The sequence below is a fragment of the Centropristis striata genome, chromosome 14, assembly GCF_030273125.1.
Source record: "Centropristis striata isolate RG_2023a ecotype Rhode Island chromosome 14, C.striata_1.0, whole genome shotgun sequence".
Taxonomy (NCBI): domain Eukaryota; kingdom Metazoa; phylum Chordata; class Actinopteri; order Perciformes; family Serranidae; genus Centropristis; species Centropristis striata.
The window spans coordinates 29,611,774-29,635,731 of NC_081530.1; the positions used below are offsets into that span (position 1 = coordinate 29,611,774).

At 40.9% G+C, this 23,958-nt stretch overlaps 2 protein-coding genes across 3 annotated transcripts; both read left to right on the plus strand.

The window, feature by feature from the left end:
- The first annotated feature begins 3,384 nt into the window (after positions 1 to 3,384).
- LOC131984597 (biotinidase-like) lies at positions 3,385 to 7,080 on the plus strand. The gene is made up of 6 exons (XM_059349464.1): positions 3,385 to 3,883; positions 5,172 to 5,321; positions 5,395 to 5,546; positions 5,651 to 5,828; positions 6,050 to 6,646; positions 6,726 to 7,080. The coding sequence occupies exons 1-6, from the start codon at positions 3,644 to 3,646 to the stop codon at positions 6,996 to 6,998; spliced, it is 1,590 nt and encodes a 529-aa protein (XP_059205447.1). The 5' UTR covers positions 3,385 to 3,643; the 3' UTR covers positions 6,999 to 7,080.
- Positions 7,081 to 11,836: 4,756 nt separating this feature from the next.
- LOC131985544 (biotinidase-like) lies at positions 11,837 to 22,826 on the plus strand. 2 transcript variants are annotated; one of them, XM_059350708.1, is made up of 6 exons: positions 11,837 to 12,049; positions 20,525 to 20,674; positions 20,771 to 20,922; positions 21,027 to 21,204; positions 21,300 to 21,896; positions 21,976 to 22,826. In XM_059350708.1, the coding sequence occupies exons 1-6, from the start codon at positions 11,837 to 11,839 to the stop codon at positions 22,273 to 22,275; spliced, it is 1,590 nt and encodes a 529-aa protein (XP_059206691.1). In that variant the 3' UTR covers positions 22,276 to 22,826. The 2 variants fall into 2 exon arrangements, with proteins under 2 accessions (XP_059206691.1, XP_059206692.1); XM_059350709.1 differs by lacking the exon at positions 11,837 to 12,049 and adding an exon at positions 12,990 to 13,102 and having other exon boundaries at positions 21,976 to 22,825.
- Positions 22,827 to 23,958: the final 1,132 nt, after the last annotated feature.

Sequence of the window (23,958 nt, forward strand, 5' to 3'; positions counted from 1 at the left end):
TAGCTGGTGAGAGATTGATGACAGAGCTTAAAAGTAATGTATGTTGTTGGCCGTATTATTATTTTTTTCAACTTTAAATGACACTGTCTAGTTGCACTGCACATTTTACACACTATGGTCTGTATGGTTAAAGGGCCATACTGAGGGATAATCTCATGTGTAAAACAGTGTGTTTTTTATTCATACAACTATCAACCGCTATAAAAATGCTAAACCCTCAGTCAATGTACAGTGCTGGGACATTGACTGAAGGGCAGCACCTCTTGGGTTGATCTCCACCCTATTCTTCCTCACTCTTCTTCTCTACAGGTGGATATCTTGTGCTTGTAACTGCCATGGATGGACTGATTGTTTCTCCCAACCATCTGGTCAAGTAAATAGTCTTTTAGTCAACTAACAGTAATAAAGGACAGCCAGTAATCCAATTGTTTTTTTATGTGTGATTAATCTGCAAATAACTCAAATGTGAGGAAAACAATTTTGTTTCTGTTGTCATCCAAATTAGAGAATCACAAACAATTGTCAAGTAAGGGTCTGTTTTTACACTTGAGTGCTGACCTCACAAACTTCAGATAAACTTGAAATGTTAATGACCCTCAGTTGATTCCATGGAGCTGATTCCTGCTTTTCCAAATGTTGCTCAGTGTTGTTTGTAGTGGTGGAAGAATAACGGGATCAGGCAGAGCTCTTACAGTTGGTACACAGGTCTGTGTGCTCCCAGGCGGTCAGTGGATAACTCAAAATATCCACCAGGGGGCGCTCACAGCCCAACTGTTGAGCTACTTGCTGTCAGTCTCTGGTCTTTTTCTCTCGTGAGTAAAGTTTGTCTTAAAAATCTGACAATTCAATCTGATAACACTTAATATTTCTATTGCCATTAAGTGTGTGCATGTGACCATATTTCATTTGACTGTGTTCAGTGTGTCAATGCCCTATGTTGGCTTACAGAACATCCTTGGAGCAGTACACACCGGCCAGAAAATGTTAGCTTATTATAAAAAAAGAAACCATTTACTGCCCTTATCACTTGCACCCTAAAGACAAGCCATGCTGTCTTTAAGACCCATCCTCCCTTCTCCAACTATTCCTACTACTTCAATTTCTCGTTACCCATTCATGCCAGCTTTGAAGTGAAACTTCAGATTTTTAAAAAACCTTAAAATATTCCACATCTTTTCACATTATTGGCAGCATTCAACTTTTTAATGCTATTCATATGATTCCATCCATTTCCACTTTTTCCAAGTGCTCCTTCAACTTCTGACACATTCAAGCCAGGATTGCAGTGTAGCATTTCAGCATCAAATATTCAGACCACAATTTAAGAAATTGCAATCTCTAGTTATTATTTAATAGTTTGGTTTGCTTGCGTGCTTGCTTAAAATGAACTCTAATTGAGTTTGTACATAATTGTATTATGGACTGGGACAGAGTACCTTGAAATGTAGTTTGTGACTGAATACAAATTACATGATTTTTTTTAAATCATAATGTAATCCATTGGATTTCTCTAATAAAAAGTAATCTAATTTGAATACCTTTGGATTAATTTAAAATCAAACATTTAAATTATTTAACAAAAAAGGTGGACAACTTTTTTTCTCTTTAAGCATTATTCAATGCAAGTGAAAGCTATATTTTTAAAGATGTTATCAAGGAATTCTCGACAATTAACTGTAACCTAATGGCAATAGTTTTACAATGTATCCCCAACGGAGTGACTTTTTGTACTCTTATGTAATCCCAATTACGACTATTATTATCCAACCATGATTGTACTTCTGTCTCATTCCTGATAATGACACTTGAAATGGTTTCTATGTTAAAATATTAGAATTTTTGATTGTTCATGAATCTGTTATATTTATTTCAAGCAATAACAATATTGCAGGATGATCTGTCCTCTACACAGTGTCAACAAAAATCAAGTCTGAGGCTTGCGTTATGTTCGTAACTTCTCCACAGATTCAAGAGCAACTTCTTCAGCTCGGTATCATTCTGTCCATGAATATCTGCACAACACTTTGCTGTCCATGTGTGAGGAGTTTTGAGCGTTAATTCATGTGGTCATGAGCTCCGAAACAGGTTTCACGTCTTCCTCTGCTCTTTTACCGGGTCAGCGATAATGACAATCCCCCACACAGTCAAACCTGAAGGACAAAACAAAGTTGTGCATTTAGTACTTCGAAAGCCGACAAAAAAAGATGTTGCACATCGTCACACTGTTAAAATAATCGCCTAACTCATTTTTTCTTCTTCAAGTTTTGCAGGAAACACAAAAAACTTTTAAAAAGTGTAACATGACATTTATTGATCATTTCACTCAAAAAGGATGTAACAAAGGATGGCTATTGGCATAGTAATAACACTGTGTGTAAATGATGTAACTTAAGAGAAATAAATGACTTAGGCAATTTTTTGAACATGTCTTTGTGACTTAAGCAAGATTGCAGGTAACACTTTATTTTGAAGATGTCTACATAAGAGTCACACAAGCCTGTCAGAAACATGACATGACAAGCATCATGAGCATTAATGTTACTTTAAAGTGTCATTAATGTCCATGACACATCCCATGTCATGTTTATGATACGCTCATGTCACTCTAAACAAAGAATAAAGAGAATAAAGAATAAAATCTTATAAAGTGTTACCATATCTTGCTTAAGTCACAAAGGCATGTTCAAAAAATGCTTAAGTCACATTTTATTTTGACTTAGGCATAATAAATCCGCTTAAGTCACACACTTGACATAGGCCAGTATCTTAAAGGGGTAAAATCACATGATCTGATCAACTGAGGATGTAGGTGATTTTACCATAGGTGGCCGGAGTCATGAGGAGATGATTTAGGCAAAAAAACAATTTTGACGAAAAATGATTTAGGCGATTATTTTAACAGGGTGACGATATGAGAAGTCATTACTTACCAGCAGCAAATAACAGCTGTGCCACTAAGCCCATCTGGGAAGGAGAGCCTTGTTGCATCCTACTCCGGGCTGCGCTCATCACATAGAGTCCGGACAGGACCAAACCCCCTCCGGAGATTAATTTACAGCTCCAGCACTTATTCGACCCCTGGCTGGCTTTAGACACAGGGGGGTCTGCTGGTACTGACGACATTGTAATGCTAATGCTAGCTCACGTCCTCGTTAAAAACGTAGGGAAACGTTAGACAAACATGATAGATGTAAGAGTCCGCTGCTGGAAGTCGTCCTCATATGTCTGAACAATTCGTCCACACTGAGGAAAAACTTACTATCAATGTTTATCTCAGGTCCAGCCTGCTCATGCTGTTTGTAGAAAGGTGAGGTTTGTCAAGTAGTTCCGGGTTATATGCCCAATGTTTCCTGTCTCGTATTTTCAAAATAAGTTTTGTTTTTTTGTCTCGCAGCTAGTTTCTGCCGCTCCTGCAGTAAATATGCTGTATGCTGTTCCGTGATCCGTTCAGTCAGGACAGGTTTTGCCACAATGTAAGACCTGCTTCACAAATTTAGAACATATAGATCCAGATGTTTACAGTAAACAACTCTATTTCCAGGTGAAGCAAAGGCGTCTCACCTCTCAACTAGAAATGTACTGAGCGGACTCACCAGGCGAACTTTGATCCCCTCGGTGTTATTGACTCGTGCTGTCATCATTCATGTCTCTCGGGGAAGGAACCATGTTTTTTCTTGTTCTCGTTTTTCTCACTTCCTCCATAACGTCGGCCGTTGTTCAAACAGGGCCCGTGTTGGATTCCTCGTATGTTGCTGCTGTGTATGAGCACAACCTGATCCTGAACCCGGAGCCACATGTCCCCCTGTCCCGCTCAGCTGCCCTGCAGCATATGCAGAGAAACCTGGACATCTATGAGGAGCAGGCTGCCCGGGCCGCCCAGCAGGTGAGGAGACAGTTTAAAATGTTTTTCACTCCCAGATTGCGCTTTTCGTGAATAACACTTAATCCATCTGTGTCCTTCAAAATATGCTTGAATGTAGGGAAGAAAAAAGTTTTTAAAATGGGCCTTATGTGGTATCACATTAGGTATTGCATGTCACATTTTTTTTCTTGACTCTAGCCTTTTATTTATTTATTTATTTATTTATTTTTTTTGCTTTAACCAAGAAACATATCGTCACCCTGTTAAAATAATCGCCTAACTATTTTTTTCAAGTTTTGCAGGAAACACAAAAAACGTCACCAAAAGTGTAACATATGACATTTATTGATCATTTCACTCAAAAAGGATGTAACAAAGGATGGCTATTGGCATAGTAATAACACTGTGTGTACATTATGTAACTTAAGAGAAATAAATGACTTAGGCAATTTTTTGAACATGCTTTGTGACGTAAGCAACACTTTTGTTTTTGAAGGTGTCTACATAAGAGTCACACAAGCCTGTCAGAAACATGACATGACAAGTATCATGAGCATTAATGTTACTTTAAAGTGTCATTAATGCTCATGACACATCCCATGTCATGTATATGACACGCTCATGTCACTCTTATGTAGACACCTGCAAAATAAAGTGTTACCATTTCTTGCTTAAGTCACAAAGGCATGTTCAAAAATTGCCTAAGTCACATTTTATTTTGACTTAGGCATAATAAATCTGCTTAAGTCACACACTTGACATAGGCCATTATCTTAAAGGGGTAAAATCACATGATCTGATCAACTGAGGATGAAGGCGATTTTACCATAGGTGGCCGGGTTATGAGGAGATGATTTAGGCAAAAAAAACAAAACAATTTTGACAGAAAATTACTGAGGCGATTATTTTAACAGTGTGACGATATGACATACATAAGTTTGAACTCTTTACTGTATTGATCCTTGGACCTCTGAAGTAAAGTCTCAGATGTCACAGCCTTTGCTATAAATTGGAGAATATTTAACAGTTACCTGAGCTCATAACCAGAGACCACTACATTTAAGAATCTGGTAATAAACTACAGTCAGGATAATATTGAATTAAAAAAGGTCATTCTTTTAACTTGTGGCAGGGTTATTAAGGCATATATTGCTTCAAACATGTCAAGGTTTGAATTTGAAGTCATGATTGGTGGTTGCATTTTACCCAATGCTCACAAATAGAAGCACATTTAATGTAAAAGAGGTCATGACTACAGTATCGTAATGAAGCTTGTCTCAGCTCTATACTCTCCCCTCATCTTGATCAGGGTGCCCAGATCCTGGTGTTTCCAGAGGATGGTCTTCAGGGTTTCAACTTCACCCGTTCATCCATCTCTGGCTACCTAGAAACCATTCCTGACCCACAGAAGGAGAGCTGGAACCCCTGCACAGAGCCGGACAAATACAACAACACTGAGGTTAGATGTGATGTGGTGCAATCAAAAATCTGCTCAAATAAAAGTCACATTTGAGTGTGGTTGTGTTTCACAGGTTCTCCAGCGGTTGAGCTGTATGGCCCGTCGTAACAACCTCTACCTGGTGGCCAACATGGCTGACATGCAGCCTTGCCCCCTGACGACCGACCCCTCCTCCTCCTGTCCACCTGATGGACACTGGCAATTCAACACCAATGTGGTTTTCAGGTGCAGTGCAAACCTTAAAAATACTTCAGCTGAAGTCCAGCAAGTGCACCGATACATCATTTCCTGCTCTAAGTAAACTTAACACAGAATCTTGTTTCATACAGGTCAGACGGCCTGCTGGTGGCACGCTACCATAAAAACAACCTTTACTTTGAGGAGTCCTTTGACACACCACCACAACCTGAGATCATAACATTTGATACACCTTTTGCTGGAAAGTTTGGCCTCATCATCTGTTTTGATATCCTGTTTTATGAGCCCACAGTCAACCTGGTAGAGAAGGTAGGAAAAAGCCACTAAAATTCTGTACACAAAATCAAATTTCCTTTGACAAAATAAAGTAAACTAAACACTATTGGAAAACAAAAAAATGTTTCAATTGACATCATAACCAGAGAGATTTAAATATATGAAACTTGTCTTATATTGAAACCTGTCAATTACCCAATATCAGAAACCCAGGTATGGTCTTCTCTTTTCTTAACGATGGCTGCTCCTTTCAGGGTGTGCGTCAGCTGATTTTTCCCACAGCCTGGATGAACCAGCTCCCCCTGTTGGACACGATTCAGTTCCAGCGGGCGTTCAGTTTGGGGGCCAATGTCACCCTTCTAGCAGCCAACCTACGTAATGATCGAATGATCATGACAGGAAGTGGCATCTACACCCCTTTTTCTGCAACCTACCACCACGCCCTGCAAGGAGACCCAGAGGCAGGCAGGCTGCTGGTGGCCAGGGTGCCAGTCTTAGACCCACTGTGGGTGAGGCAGGGCGAGGCCAAAGAGGAGGGGGGAGTTAGGAGTGAGTCCACATCATCTACAGCTACAGACTCTGGATACTGTCTCAAAGACAGCTGTGATCCTCCTCCTGCTGAAACTGCTTCTTCAGTCCCTCCTTCCCCTGACACCTTCATCTCATCCATGATGTATGACCCGTTCACATTTGTTCTCCTAAAAGAGACAGAGGGTGAAGTGAACGTATGTAATGGCACCTTCTGCTGTCACCTGCAGTACCAGAGGTCACCACAGGGTGACAGTAAAGAGCTCTATGCATTGGGAGCATTTTCTGGAACTCACACTGTAAATGGCCGCTATGCCCTGCAGGTAAGAATAATAAAGAATCTTCAATAATTTAAAACTGTTTCATGAGACTTTTGTCACATTTATCATATCCCTGTTGCAGGTGTGTGCTCTTGTGCGCTGTGCAGGGTTGGACGCCAGTTCCTGTGGACAGCAAGTGGAAGAGGCTGAGTCTAAGATGGACTTTCTGTTGGAGGGGAACTTTGGGACCAAATATGTGTACCCATCAATTTTGGCCAACAAACTGGCCCTGGAACAGCCTGAACATCTGGACACATCTGCAGATGGCAGAGTGACCATGAAACACTCTAACATGACTGCTGGGCTGGTCACTGCCTGTCTGTACGGACGACTGTATCACCTGGACAATGAATGAACTGCTGTAGTGTGTCAGGAGAAAATATCAAATAGAGCTCAAAGAAGAACTCTGAATAAAAATTAAATCCATCTAGAAAGCCCAGTAGTGCTGTTTCACTCCTTCCGGACTGTCATTTGTGAAATTATATCTGCCAGAGGTTTCAGTTTGCATCTTGAGGTGTTGTCACAGTTTTTGCTCAGGTTTCCTCTCCTGACCTCCGATCTAATTAAGCAGTAAGCCACTAGAAGCTGTCCCCATCGTGTCTAACAAGGTCCCTTCACTGTTCTAAAAACACTAAACCACGGCCCCAAGTGGCCTCAAACATACAATTATTTATTGATATCAAATAATTATTATTCTACCAAGCAGTGTCGCTCTCCTCCAGCGACATTTAGCAGAATGGTTGCCAAGCAACAATCGGATGCAGCGGAAAGCTTGTTTGCATATTCTCCCCATGTCAGCGTGGGTTTTCTCCAGTTTCCACCCACAGCCCAAAGCAAGGCCATAATTATACAATATATAAATATATAGGGGGTGACACATTTTCCCAATATTAAATATGCTGGAAAAAGTGCTAAATCCAAATGTCAGGGGCCACATTATTTGTTAAAGGTAAAGCATGTATCAAATAGGGTTCTGAATTAGTTGTTGCGGTGCTACATGTCGTCACACTGTTAAAATAATGGCCTTAGTCATTTTTTGTCAAAATTGTTTTGTTTTTTTGCTTAAATCATCTCCTCATGATCATCTATGGTAAAATCGCCTACATGTCAAGTGTGTGACTTAAGCGGATTTATTATGCCTAAGTCAAAATAAAATGAGACTTAGGCAATTTTTTGAACATGCCTTTGTGACTTAAACAAGATATGGTAACACTTTATTTTGAAGGTGTCTACATAAGAGTGACATGAGCATGTCATAAACATGACATGGGATGTGTCATGAACATTATTGACACTTTGAAGTAACATTAATGCTCATGATACTTGTCATGTCATGTTTCTGACAGGCTTGTGTGACTCTTATGTAGACACCTTCAAAATAAAATGTTACCATATCTTGCTTAAGTCACAAAGGCATGTTAAAAAAAATGCCTAAGTCATTTATTTCTCTTAAGTTACATAATTTACACACAGTGTTATTACTATGCCAATAGTTTTAGATTTTAAACTTGATAAGCAAATCGGCTATGTGGTCAAAAGTGCCAAATTTTTCCAGCTGCGACTTCTGGCCAAGGTAAAAACCGTACCTCTCTCCTAGGGACCTGGAGAAGGTTATTCATGCTTTTATTTCAACAAAACTGAATTTCTGCAACTCGCTGTACGTAGGTTTAGACCAGCGCTCATTGCGACGCCTACAACTCGTACAGGATGCTGCAGCGCGTCTTTTAACAGGCAAAAAGAAACGTGAACACATAACCCCAGTTCTGGCCTCTCTACACTGGCTTTCTGTCCGTTTCAGAATAGATTTTAAGATCCTGATGTTTGTTTTTAAAATTTTAAACGGATTGGCTCCAGTTTATTTGACGGAACTCATACAGGTTCACAGACCGACTAGAGCTCTGAGGTCTGCAAATGAGTCAAACCTGGATGTGCCTAAATGCAGCTAAAAACAAAAGGCGATCGCTCTTTTGCAGTGGCTGCCCCGAAGCTGTGGAACAGTTTACTGCTGCATATCCGGTCCTCAAAGACTTTGGACAATTTTAAATCTTCTCTTAAGACTATTTTTTTCTCCCAGGCTTTCGAACCTGTGTGAGAAGACAGTTGTTTTCTGTATGTTGTATTGCACATCTCATGTAATATATATTATTAGATCAAATTGTCTTTTATTTTTATTTGTGAGTTTATTGTTATTCAATTATGTACTGTAAGGTGCTCGGTGTTATCAATGTTTGGGAATCATTTTCGGGAACTGTTTTCCATAACTTTTTTATTAATGAATAGACATCATTTTAAAAAATTCTGACACTGGTCTTTGAGTTAAATAATATGATTTTACAGGACAGAGCTTGCTAGAAAAATAAATGGGTGTATATCATGCAAATTTTCTTTTCTCACACTGTCTGCCTGAATGTACCTGTATTCACCATCTGTCTCCAACACTCTTTTTGACACCTGTCTCTTTCTCAGTCTCTCATCCAAGTCTGTTTTATAACATGATTTCATTAAATCAGATTGCTGCTTGAATTAAGTGAATCGTGAAAAGTCTGCACATTATCCTCTGCAAGATAGTGAGCAGAGTTCTAACATCTTTGTTTTACCAATGCAATTGATTGTTTGATATTTTTCTTACACTACAGTGATACAACAGGTTTGATGAGGAGGGGGCTCATGTCAGTATTTACTTTTTTTTGGTCAATATTTACTCAAGCCAGCCGCTCCAACATTTCGAGTGCGACCTTATTACCGACTTTATGGCAAATTCTTTGAGACAACTGGGAAAGTCAGCGCCAGCTTACTGCAGTGTGTGGAAACTTCCGGTTTTCAAAATAAAACGTGGGAACTAAATGTAATTTTTTTTTTTTTAAATATGAGGAGTGTTAATGTTTGAAAGAAAGACAGAGGTGTGTCTCATAAAACAAGTATGATCCTGCACTGATTTTGAGCCAAAAGGTCACATGACCTGGAACTATTATACTCATATTTACATTATGAAGTGTGTTAAAAATTAATATAAAATATGAGAAGTGTTAAAAATGCTATAAAAAGAGGTGTGTCGTCTAGAGTTACTGTCCTACATTGCTTCTGAACCAATAGGTCACATGACCTGGAAGTTATTGAGCTTTAATCCTCATATTTACATTATGAAATGTATTAAAAATTAATTAAAAAATGTAAGGGGAAGAAAAATGCTGTAAAAAGAGCTGTGTCTCATACATCAAGTGCAGCTCTACTGTCCTACATTGATTTTGAGCCAATAGGTCACATGACCTGGAAGCTATTGAGCTTTAATGCTCAAAGAGAATAGAATTAGGCTTAAAGGTCTATTGCTTCATAGCGTATTCAGGTTGTGCATCATGTTTTTGAAAAGTAAGTAAGTAAGTAAAGTAACTAATTACTTTTGAAAATAAGTAATCAGTAAAGTAACTGGATTGCTTTCTTGGAGAAGTAATCAGTAATTAATTACTATTTCTAAGTAACTTGACCAACACTGTTACTGATATAAATCCATAAAAACCATTGGCATAAATGGCAAAGAACATAGTAATTTTTGAGACAATGCTAAGGTCTGATATTTAACTGTTCCCTTTCATTTCGATAATTGGTGCTCGTAAAAACTGTAGTCTGCAAGAAGTGTAATGCAGATGACATACATTTCTTAATACAAATCTGAATTGAAAATGCTTGTGGCAAAGACATTTCTTCCCTTTAACTAGAAATGTTTCTCCATAGAACATTTTATACCTGACAGGAGATTTTGTCTTTGCTTATTTTATTTTAGAGATACAGTGTGAAAAATGTGACAGATGGTACCATGAGCAGTGTCTTCACATGGATGAAAAACAACTTCAAAAAGCCAGGGCAAGAAACTGGGAATGTGCCCAGTTAGGACAGAAACATACTTGTAAAAATGTGACTGAATAATTGTCTTTTTCGAAAACTGAGAAATGTTGAGATTACAAGTATTATTCATATATTTTTAATATAGTAGTATTTCAACTTTTATTTGTATTATTTGTCTTTATTTTTTTATTTTTGAATATTTGTATAGTAAGTTATGTCAATGAGTATGAGTGAAAAAGATAAATAAAGAAAAAACTTCTACCTCTGTTCACAGTCTAGACACATTGCCTTTCAGCAACCAAGGTTTGGCTTCAGTTTTTTTTTTTTTTTTTCAGAACTAAAAGACCCCTTACAAAAAGCATGGCCTTCCACCAGCCATCAGCCATTCTAAGTGGTAACTATGATCACTACCAACAGCCTAACCTCAGGGGGATGGAGAGCTGGCTCAGCAATGGACAGAATAATATGGGCAACTGTTGCTGCGGTCCTAAGTTTTTTCCCCTGCATGCAATGCTAGACAGACGGTCACCATGACTGCTGCTGTGCCTTGCTGCTTCTGTACAGCTGCTGTAATGTGTGCTGCCTTCCACGCAGCTGCATCCATGGTTTGTACTGTAAGGACTTCTATCACTTACACCTCCTTACATTTGAATGGTCCTCATAATTGATAAAATTATTATGAATAATGCAACATTTTAGCTCAAAATTGCCCAAGTCATGTGACCTAATGACTCCGAATCAGGGGTGGATCACATGACTACACAGGCTGATTAAGACACATGTCAGACACATTTTGTAGATTGCACTAAATTGATGAGCTGGCCAAACACCAGGCACACAATACTCTGTTCAGCAGGTTTTATTAGCACGTCCGAATTCCATACACAGCACAATCCCGAATGGCTCTTTTACAATACAACAAAGCCCCATACACCGCTTGGCTAATAACTGTTGTATTTCTCAGCATTATCTCGTCAGCAAGGCTCAAAGCGGCCCTATCTTCCTACCTTCATACATGACCTAAGGTCAGAGGTCACTCATTTACACGTATCCCCCTCTCATGGTGTTATCAAAGTTAAGTTCACAGTTCCAAGTTCCCACAAGGCCTTGCATCTTGAATATTAAGTACTTCTTGTCCCACCATGACAGGTACGTTTAATGCCCACGTTTTATTTTGAAAAGTTTCCACAGACTGCAGTAAGCTGGTGCTGACTTTCCCGATTGTCTCAGTCTATGGGTTGTCTCAAAGTATTTGCCATAAAGTCGGCAGTAAGGGCGCACTCAAAATATTAGAGCAACTGGCTTCACCAGTCAAGTCATGTCGGGGAAGATCTGTAAGGGAGGATGGACACAATGTTTTGCTTCAGCGTCCTCAGTCTTTATTTAATGTCGGCATTAGTTGGAACAAATCCCATCATGGATTCGTCGTACATTGCTGCTGTGTATGAGCACAACCTGATCATCAACCCGGAGCCTGCTGTCCGCCTGTCCCGCTCCGCTGCCCTGAAGTACATACAGAAAAACCTGGATATCTACGAGCAGCAGGCTGCCTTGGCTGCTCAGGAGGTACGATCCGCTCAGGAGATATATATAAGGGTCATTCTTCAATTAAGGGAGTTTTTCTGTCCCCAGGGTAGATTTTCAAGAAAAAAATGTTTTTTAGGAAAAACAATTATTGTATTTGTTAAGGTTAGGTTGTAGTAGCTATGAAAAAAATAACTGTGTCTCAATGATGACATTTTAATACTTTTTCAGTGTGTTGAAAATTGAAATGGGCAAGAATTTCACTGTTTTGGGCTTGTCCCCAACCCAGACTTTTTGACATCCCCTCTTCAATAAATCAATAAAAAGTGCTAAATTCATTAAATCTTTACTTTGCATTTCCTCATAACAACTTAAAAAGACATTTTTTAAATTCATATAATTTATATTTATTGCCACCGGGAACTAAAGCATGTATATTAACTAAAATAATTTAACACATATTGGTCCCTCACCATCCGACCACTGTCGTCATCAGGGAAGATTGCAGGATTGTCCCAGTCCATGGCTGGGGGCCCTCTGGGGGCCCTCTGGGGGCCCTCTGGCAGGCCACATTGTGGAGGACAGTGAAGACACTGAAAGCGTGCCTTCAGGAGGCCAAAGGTCATTTCAACTCTGGGCCTGGAAAAACAATTATTGTATTTGTTAAGGTTAGGTTGTAGTAGCTATGAAAAAAATAACTGTGTCTCAATGATGACATTTTAATACTTTTTCAGTGTGTTGAAAATTGAAATGGGCAAGAATTTCACTGTTTTGGGCTTGTCCCCAACCCAGACTTTTTGACATCCCCTCTTCAATAAAGCAATAAAAAGTGCTAAATTCATTAAAACTTTACTTTGCATTTCCTCATAACAACTTTAAAAGACATTTTTTAAATTCATATTTATTCAATTTACAATTTATTTATAGTTAAATATCACTGTCCCTCATACATCTGTCATTACCATCACACTCAACATTTTAGAGAGAAATAAAGTTTTTACAAAAAGTTACTTACATTGTTGCATGCAAATTAGATGCTCCAGAGGACCAATCCCAGACATGAGGCAGTAGCCTGATTTTTTGATGCCCACATATGTAAGTAATTTGATGTTTTATACATCCTGATCTGAGAGTATGTTTATTAGGCGTCATTACCAAACAAGTTACTATTTGAGTATTTTAATTAATTAATAGGAAATTTCACTTTATTTACGTATATTTAGTGTAAATTGTATGCTAGCTAACCAGTCAGCTTAGCTTAGCGAAAACCAAGCCAACATTTTGTGCGGCAAGTGAAAATTGTCATTACCATCAGGTGTCATTACCATCGCACAAGTGACTGTGATGGTAATGACAATCAGTGATGGTAATGACAATTTATCTGTTTATTACCTTATAACTAGAATATATTAGCTTAATTTACTATTTACTACTTTACTATGATACATAATTGAACAGTGACCAAAATGTATTTCAATACTTACAAATATTTAGAATATGATTCTTAAAGAGCATGTTTTGTACTTACTGGAATGATTGTGAAAACTTTGCTTTTCAAATCATTTTGTATTAAAATCAGTGTTTTGTTTTTGTGATGGTAATGACATTTTGCTCTAACAACTTTGAAAAAAATATCAAAATATCAAAATCATCATGAAATACAATCAAAGCTATGCTAAGATCTTTGTTCCAGACCAATTGATAAACTTTTTGAAATAGAAAAAACAGAGATTAAAGAACATTATTTTTTCAAAATTTGGGGACAGAAAAACTCCCTTAATTGAAGAATCACCTATAAATGACTTTGTCATTGATGTGTTTCTCTGTACACTCACCTTGGGTAGGCACACCTGGTCAACACAGGTATAATTACCTCAGCACTGAAAGGTCCCCGGTTCCAGACCGGCCAGTAAAACCACTTCCACAGGAAAAAGTAACATCACAATAATGCCTGTTGCACAAAACTAGGATAAGGGATTAAGCCGGGATATGTTGGTTATCCTGGCTCAACTTATCCGTGATCCGGTTGCACAAAAGCAGGATAGGGGGCAGTAGGATATGTTATGGTATAAATTACCATGGAGATTTATTCTGTGGAGCAAGCCTGCCCCAGAGCAGGCTAAATTCCAGGATCTATTTAATCTCATCTTTTATCTCAGTCAGCAGTCACCACAAACGGACGCCAATAGTTATTCCACTGCCCTTTACACATTGTTATCACATAGAACTAGACCCACTGTCATTATTTAAACCTTTGTGATAATTCATTTCAATCATTTTGGATAACTGATTATTTTAGATGATGTTGCAATCATTAGATAATTTACAGTTTCCCATAGACTATAAGGCTATATATAAAATGACATCTTACTAATTTAACTTGTTTTAGAGGAGGAGAGTTGTTAAAATTAGGGTTTTTTATGGAATTGTACTTCACTATAGGTTTCACCAACAAGGAGATACTTAATCTTTGGCACATCAGCCAGCATCACATTGACAGAAGTATCAGGACTTTAAAAAGATGCGAAGATGCAAGACAATACATATTTTCCGCAGAAAGAATCAGTCTCATAAATGTATGACTTTTGTTGTCTTCCTCAGTGTGGCCCTAAAACTCGGTCATATAAAATACACATCCCATATAAATATATATATCTATATACACAAAGTGTAACATTATGTTCCATTATTGAATAAGGATAAATCAAAACAGGTATACCATCAGCTCCTTTCAAAACTGAAGACACAGTGACTCTACAAGATAGAAATAATAATAATAATAATAATAATAGATTTTATTTGTAAAGCACTTTTCATTGTTAAAAGCAATCTCAAGGTGCTACAGAGTACAACAAGATTAAAAACAGGTTAAAAGGCCAAAGCACAATGTTACATTTAATAAAAGGCTTTTCTAAAAAGAAAGGTTTTTAGGCCTTTTTTAAAAGAGTCTGTTGTTTGCGGAGCCCTCAGGTGGTCTGGGAGGGAGTTCCACAGGTGGGGAGCAGCTGAGCAGAAGGCCCGATCGCCCATTGTATGGAGCTTAGTCCTGGGGGGCTGTAGGGTGTGTTTGTTTGTGGAGCGGAGGTTACGTGAGGAGGTTTGTGGTGTGAGGAGTTCTTTGAGGTAGGGTGGGGCATTTCCGTGGATGCATTGATGGGTGAGTAGAGAGATTTTGTAGTCGATCCTGGATGAAACAGGAAGCCAGTGGAGTGAGTGAAGGATGGGTGTGATATGGTCATATTTACGCACCCTCATCAGGACCCTAGCAGCGCTGTTCTGGATATATTGCAGTTTTTGGAGGCTCTTGCTAGGAGTCCCGATGAGGAGTGCGTTACAGTAGTCCAACCTTGAGGAGATAAAGGCGTGGACCAGTTTTTCTGCATCTGACAGACTGAGTGTGGGGCGGAGTTTGGAGATGTTCCGGAGGTGGTAGAAGGAGGTCTTGCAGATATGTTTAATGTGGGTGTCAAAGGTGAGGTGAGTGTCAAATGTTACACCCAGGTTGGTGACTGTAGATGACAGGGGGATGTTCTGACCAGAGAAGGTGATGTGCGTTATGGGAGATGACCGGACCTGGTGTGGTGTGCCAACTAGGATGGCTTCTGTTTTGGAGCTGTTTAGTTGTAGAAAGTTGTTTGCCATCCACGCCTTTATCTCCTCAAGGCAGGTGCTGAGTGTTGGTGAAGATGATGACGGTGATGATGTTGATGATGATAGTGATGGACCAGTTTTTATATATAGTTGTGTGTCGTCAGCGTAGCAGTGGAATGATATTCCATGCTGGTTTATGATGTGGCCAAGGGGAAGAGTGTAGAGGGTGAACAGGGTGGGGCCGAGAACCGACCCTTGAGGGACACCACAGGTGACAGTCTGTGTCTCTGACTTTGCCCCTCCCAGGGAGACATATTCTGTTCTTCCAGCCAGGTAGGACTGGAACCAGCTCAGGGCGGAGTCAGAGAGTCCGATGGTGTGATGGAGGCGCTGAAGGAGGATGTTGTGGTCGACTGTGTCAAAAGCTGCAGACAGATCGAGGAGGATGAGGAGTGATGGTGAGCCAGTGTCAGCTGCCATCAGCAGGTCATTGGTGACTCTGACCAGAGCTGTTTCAGTGCTGTGGGCTTGACGGAAACCAGACTGGAATTTTTCGAAGAGGGAGTGTGAGTTGAGATGGTCATGAAGATGGGCAGCAACAACTTTTTCCAGGACTTTTGACAGGAATGGGAGGTTGGAAATGGGTCTGTAGTTGGAGAAGATTTCTGGGTCCAAGGTGGGTTTCTTAAGAAGCGGTGTGATGACAGCAGATTTCAGAGCAGTTGGAACATAGCCAGCCTGGAGTGAGTGATTGATGACTTGGGTAATCAGGGGACTTAGAATGCAGATGTTTGATTTGACCAGGGCTGTAGGAAAAGGGTCCAGGGCACAGGTGGAGGGTTTCATCCTGCGGACGATTTCCTCAACCTCCTGCTTAGAGATGTCGGGGAAGTAGCAGAGAGGTTGGAGAGTCCCAGGCTGTGGGTCGGCAGTAGGGACAGACAGAGCAGGGGAGCTGGAGAGAAGAGAGCGGATGGTGTTGACTTTAGTCCTGAAGAAGGTGATGAAGCTGTTGCACTGTTCTTCTGTGTTATCGGTGTGTGAAAGGGTCTGTGGCTTGAGGAGATGATTTATGGTGGAGAAAAGCTGTTTTGAGTTTCCAGGACTTTTGTTTATGATGTTAGAGTAGAACTGTGAACGTGCTTTTGTGAGTGACTTTGAATAGGCCTTTAGGTGTTCCTGATAGGCCTCTTTGTGAACAGTGAGTCCGGATTTTGCAGCACGCCGCTCAAGTACACGCCCAGCTGTTTTCATGGTCCGTAACTGTGAAGTAAACCAGGGGGCTGTCCGTGTGAAGGTGACTGTTCGTGTTTTAATAGGGGCGTGGAGGTCCAGGATACGGCTTAGTGTGTGATTGTAGAAATCAACTGATTCATCTGCTGATGTGAATTTGGCGGAGGGGATGTGATGGAGGTCTGAAATCATGGTGTCTGGGTTGATGCTTTTCAGGTTCCTGAAATGAATTTGGCGTTTTGGTTTGATGTGGTGAGACAGTTTTAACTCCAGTGAAATGGTTTTGTGATCTGACACTCCCATATCGTACACCGACAGATTTGTGATGGGGGCAGTGTCAGTGATGACCAGGTCCAGTGTGTGACCTCTGTTGTGTGTGGGAACATCAACATGCTGTGTGAGGTTAAGACAGTCCAGTAGTTGTAAAAATCCAGCTGCAGGGTTACAGGAGGGGGTGTCAACATGAATGTTCAAATCTCCGAGTATGATGGTATGTGCAGAGGTGGTACATAGTGTGGTGAGAAGTTCATTGATCTCTGGGATGAAGGCTGGGTTTGGTTTGGGTGGCCGGTAGATGAGTAGAACAGTCACGGGGAAAGGGGGTTTGGATTTGAATGCAAGGCATTCAAAAGTGGATGTTTCGGGCAGAGATAGGGGGGACAGTCTCAGGTCACTGCGGTAAATGACAGCTAGGCCGCCACCCCGACCAGTGCGTCGGGCTCTCTCAAAATATTTGTATCCAGGGGGACAGGCTTCATTCAATGTAAAATATGCCTCTGGCTGATGCCAGGTCTCTGTCAGGCACATTACATTAATGTTCTTGTCCAAGATGTGGTTATGTATGAAGCAGGATTTATTTGTGAGAGATTGTGTATTTAACAGTTCTATTTTGAGGTTTGATGGGGTGGTGGACTGTAGTGGCCGAAGTAGACTGAAGTCCACTCCACGTTTTCTGTCCAGTTTGAGGTGTAGAGGTGTCGTGGTGTTTCCATTTGATCCAGGTGCGGCGGCTCTCTGATGACGCGGCAGTAGTGCGACAGTGCGCTCGGCAGACCAGACGGATGGGATGGAGTGACCAGACTGGGAATAAACAAACTTTCTGCGGCAGCTTCTATGGATGTAGCGGGGTCTGCGTAGAAGTCCAAGTTGTTTAATGGCAGGGATACAGGCTGGAGTGCTGTAGTTTTGTAGATTGAGCAGTTGGGGGATGGAGTATTTCAACGTCATGCCGATGAGGTGCCGGGTCAGGACGGGTGCGGAGTTGATAGCCGTTTGCCACGGACTTGCTGACCAGAGGTGGGAAACAGTCAGACACAGCGGGATGATCCACAGCATGGCAGGTGATCCGAGCGAGACAGTTGAGAGGCTGTCCGGGCGGTATCCAGCGGTATCAGCGGCCCGCAAATTGTCCGACCGGCTAACGAGTGGCTGCTCGCTAAGCCGGGTGATGCTACCGCGTCTAGCCGGCGATGGCTACCCGGGCAGTAGATTGTTTGCCCAGGAAGGAGCCGGTTTTGGTGCTGGTATCGGTGGACAGTGACTAAGGCGGCAGGATCCACCAGGCAGCGGCAGAAAGTTCGGAGGAACGGCTCGAGTCCAAGCCGGTGTGCCAGCAGCAACAGGTAGCCAGCAACAACAGGTAGCCAAAACACAGGTAAAAAAAGCAAACGTACAATCCAGCAAAAGAAGGAGGAGAAGCTACAAAATATATCGTGTACACAATATAAATATGAAGCAAAATACCTTGCTAGAATTTAGCTCAGAGGGAGAAGCGGCAACAGACAGTGCCAGCGTCCTCTCCCAGTCAGAAAGCACAGAATCAAAGTATATTATACAACACAAGGATAAATACACATTCAAAGGTCTGTATATAATACACCCTGCATGTCTGCACACTGAAATAAATGCAGGACAAATCCATACACATGGAATGAACAGACGAATGACGCAGTAGCCTCCCTGCAAGCTTGTGTACACACAGTATACAGCACAATCATCATAAGAGGCCAAATCAATATAAATTAAAAAACACACAAATTCCTCTGCCACTGCAGGACATATTTAACTTAAATTTAAAGCATGTATATATATATATATATTTTTTTTTTTTTCGGGCTTTATTGATAGGACAGAGTGAAGGGGGAGACAGAAGGGAAGACATGCGAAAAAGGGCTCCGAGTCGGATTCGAACCCGGGCCGCCCGCTTACGAGGACAATGCCTCTATGGTACGCGCTCTACCAGGTGTGCCACCGGGAACTAAAGCATGTATATTAACTAAAATAATTTAACACATATTGGTCCCTCACCATCCGACCACTGTCGTCATCAGGGAAGATTGCAGGATTGTCCCAGTCCATGGCTGGGGGCCCTCTGGGGGCCCTCTCCTTCTTCAGACAGGCCACATTGTGGAGGACAGTGAAGACTCTGAAAGCGTGCCTTCAGGAGGCCAATGGTAATTTCAACTCTGGGCCTGGTCCTGGCATGGGCATGGTTGTAGGCCTGCTGTGCTTCCTGGGACCAGCGGCTGTAAAGATGGCGCCCGCGAAAGAACTTCCGGTTCAAGCGAGGATAGAAGATAGAGGAGGCGAAAATGAAGAGCCTTGGAACGCAGCCCAGGATAGGTTTCACCTGGCTTGATGAATCCGTGTCTGCTCATCCTGGCTTGGTCTTTGTGCAACCAACTAAGCCTGGACGGTCTTGTTTTGAATTCATTGAGCCCAGCTCAGTCACTTATCCTGGATGTCTTAATCCTACTTTTGTGCAACAGGCCACTGGTTGCTAATACAGATGCTTTAGTTTAGACGTGCGCCCAGTGCGCTCGAAACATATCAAAACGGAAAGTTCAGTAATGTTTCCAAAATATCTCGCTGATTTATTTACTTTCCATATATCATACAGCGGCAATGACTTTAACTCATATTACATACATGTAACGAAAACAACAAATCGTATTGCTCCTTATATCAAAAACCAAATATACTAAGCACTGGTTTACCCAGGTTAAATGGCCCAACCCAGCTGACCCGAGGTCAGCTGAGCCACACAGCTCCCCCCAGTGGCATGGAGCAAAATTACATGAAATAATACAAAAATGAATATGGCTCATACAGCTCGTAAGCTCCGTCCTAAATAAAAATATAGTGATGTCATATATTTAGATTTTTGGGGACGCTCTTTCTTAGAAAAGAGAACAATAAGGAGACCGAGTTAAAATGTATAAATAAATGTTCTACATTTTTCTCAATAAATAGACTTAATAAAACATTACAACAAATGTCAACTGTAGTGCAGAAACATCAGGGATTGTCATGCAAAAAAACACAACAGGCAGCAGTGAAGTCTGCAATAATTACTTTTTTCTGTAGCTGGGAACGGTTCATGTGTTTCAGGCCAGCATAACTGCTTTTATTTGTAAGATAGGTTGACATGTCACAGGATTCACTGATTGGCTGCGGGTATTCTCTCTCAACTTTTAGTTTTGGACACAATTCGCTGCAGGATCAAACAGCTGTTGCTTTGACAGGCTGCCATGTCGTTCAATACAGGTCACCACTTCTCTGTGTGATTTCAGTGTAGCATACGGTTGTACTCTTCAATCACACATAAAGAAGCACATCAACTGTCACAGAGGTCATGACTACAGTAGAGTAATGAAGCTTGTCTCGTCTCTGTACTCATCTTCCCTTGAATAGGGTGTTCAGATCCTGGTGTTTCCAGAGGATGGTCTTCAGGGTTTCGACTTCACCCGTTCATCCATCTCTGGCTACCTAGAAACCATTCCTGACCCACAGAAGGAGAGCTGGAACCCCTGCACAGAGCCGGACAAATACAACAACACTGAGGTTAGATGTGATGTGGTTATTAACAGGGCATTGTGATGATGCAATCAAAAATCTGCTCAAATAAAAGTCACATTTGAGTGTGGTTGTGTTTCACAGGTTCTCCAGCGGTTGAGCTGTATGGCCCGTCGTAACAACCTCTACCTGGTGGCCAACATGGCTGACATGCAGCCTTGCCCCCTGACGACCGACCCCTCCTCCTCCTGTCCACCTGATGGACACTGGCAATTCAACACCAATGTGGTTTTCAGGTGCAGTGCAAACCTTAAAAATACTTCAGCTGAATTCCAGCAAGTGCACCAATACATCATTTCCTGCTCTAAGTTAACTTAACACAGAATCTTGTTTCATACAGGTCAGACGGCCTGCTGGTGGCACGCTACCATAAAAACAACCTTTACTTTGAGGAGTCCTTTGACACACCACCACAACCTGAGATCATAACGTTTGATACACCTTTTGCTGGAAAGTTTGGCCTCATCATCTGTTTTGACATTCTGTTCTATAAGCCCACAGTCAACCTGGTAGAGAAGGTAGGAAAAAGCCACTAAAATTCAGTACCTAATTCTACTTTCAGTGTTTGGTCTTCTCTTTTCCTAACATCCTTCTATCTTTGGACCGTTTTCAGGGTTTGCGTCAGCTGATCTATCCCACAGCCTGGCCTAACAAATTCCCTTTTTTTTTTGGGCACCAGATACAGCGGGCGTTCAGCTTTGCAAACAATATCACTCTTTTAGCGGCCAACATTCGTCACGACCCACTGAAAATGACAGGAAGTGGCATCTACACCCCTTTTTCTGCAACCTACCACCACGCCCTGCAAGGAGACCCAGAGGCAGGCAGGCTGCTGGTGGCCAGGGTGCCAGTCTTAGACCCACTGTGGGTGAGGCAGGGCGAGGCCAAAGAGGAGGGGGGAGTTAGGAGTGAGTCCACATCATCTACAGCTACAGACTCTGGATACTGTCTCAAAGACAGCTGTGATCCTCCTCCTGCTGAAACTGCTTCTTCAGCCCCTCCTTCCCCTGACACCTTCATCTCATCCATGATGTATGACCCGTTCACATTTGTTCTCCTAAAAGAGACAGAGGGTGAAGTGAAAGTATGTAATGGCACCTTCTGCTGTCACCTGCAGTACCAGAGGTCACCACAGGGTGACAGTAAAGAGCTCTATGCATTGGGAGCATTTTCTGGAACTCACACTGTAAATGGCCGCTTTGGCCTGCAGGTAAGAATAATAAAGACTCTTCAATAATTTGAAACTGTTTCACGAGACTTTTGTCCCATTTATCATATCCCTGTTGCAGGTGTGTGCTCTTGTGCGCTGTGCAGGGTTGGACGCCAGTTCCTGTGGACAGCAAGTGGAAGAGGCTGAGTCTAAGATGGACTTTCTGTTGGAGGGGAACTTTGGGACCAGATGTGTGTACCCATCAATTTTGGCCAACAAACTGGCCCTGGAACAGCCTGAACATCTGGACACATCTGCAGATGGCAGAGTGACCATGAAACACTCTAACATGACTGCTGGGCTGGTCACTGCCTGTCTGTACGAACGACTGTATCACCTGGACAATGAAGGAAAAATCTCACCAACATGTAAAAACTAATTTGAAAAAAAGATCCCCATTCGGTTGTTACCCATTTGCTATCTGTCATGTAGATCATCCGTCAATGTTTGTTGATTGTTGTTAGTAGTGTGGTGATCTTTGTATTCTTATTAACAAAGATCCCTTTTGGTTTATTGTGCAGTCCTGGTAGGAAGGGGTGGGTAGCCTTTTTGTTTAATTACTTTTCTCCTGTTTTTGTATAGGGAGCTCAGGTTAAAAAAAAAAACCTGTATTTTATTTTACATATCTTTGTTTTCAGGTTAGTTTTCAAATGAGATGTTTTGTTTGTTATTTTGGCTATGCTCACCCTGAAGCAAAATGTTTATTGTTGTGGACAATACATTTCATTGGACTGCTTCACTGTTTACACTCATCTCTGGGAGTTGGGAACGTGGCGGAGCAACTTTCATGTTGCGCACCGGTCACCCTAGGCCAGGGCGTAACACTATTTAACAAACTTATTAGCTCCATACAAGCTGACCTGCGTCCATAGGTCCTCGGGGCCTTCTCACTGTTCCAAAGTCAAAACTGATAACCAAAGGTGGCCGGGCTTTCTCCGCCAGAGCTTGTTTCTGGAATAAACGCCTTTTGAGTATTGGAACCTGATGTCTGTCATTGCATTTGGGTCCTGCCTTCTGAGCTCAACCCTTGACACTAATATGTATCAACAGACTATAATTGGGCTTTTTCTAGCATTCTTAGGCATTTTAAAATTTGATCTTTTTGACAAATAATCGCCATACTATAATATGACTTTTCCCCCTTTTATTGGACATCACATAATCTGGTTTCTGTCATTTCTGGACATATTATGCTCTAATATATATCAACAGCCTATAATTGACCCATTTTAAGCATTTTCCAGATATTTCAAATTTGACAGTTTTTGACAAACATTGTATGACTTTTTTTTGAGGGGGTCATTTTTGGACATCCCATAATATGGTGTTTTTTCCCTATTTTGACAAAATATACTACCACATGTATTAAGAGGCTAAAATAAACCAATTTACTGCATTTTTAGGCTTTTAAAATACGACCTTTTTTGACAAAAAACGACACGCCATAATATGACTTTTTTCAGTTTTTGGACAACGCAACGTTTTCTGTCATTTCGTACAATATTACGCTCTCATATATATATCAACAGACCATAGTTGACACATTTTAAGCATTTTTAGGAATTTTCAAATTTTACAATCGACATACTATAGTTTTTTTTGAGGCGGTCATTTTTGGACATCCTATAATATGGTGTTTTTTCCCTATTTTTTGGGACAAATATACTACCACATGTATCAAGAGACTAAAATAGTCAAAGTTTTTAGTTTTTAGTTTTAGGCATTTTAAAATTTGACCATTTGACAACAGCATATTTAGTGATGGCCAATAAAAATTGAAAAAAGTCATACTATAGTATGACTTTTTTCCCTTTTTTTGCCATCACATAATATGGTGTTTTTCTGTCATGTCTGACCATATTGTGCTCTAAATATGTATCAACAAACTATAATTTATCCATTTAAAGCATTTTCAAATTTGACAAAAATGAAACTGCTATGTAGTTCCTTTCTTTGAGGGGGTAATTTCTGGACATCTCATAATATGGTGTTGTATCACCTGGACAATGAATGAACTGCTTTGGAATAGAGCTGTGTGTTTTGAAAAAAAACCCAAACCAAT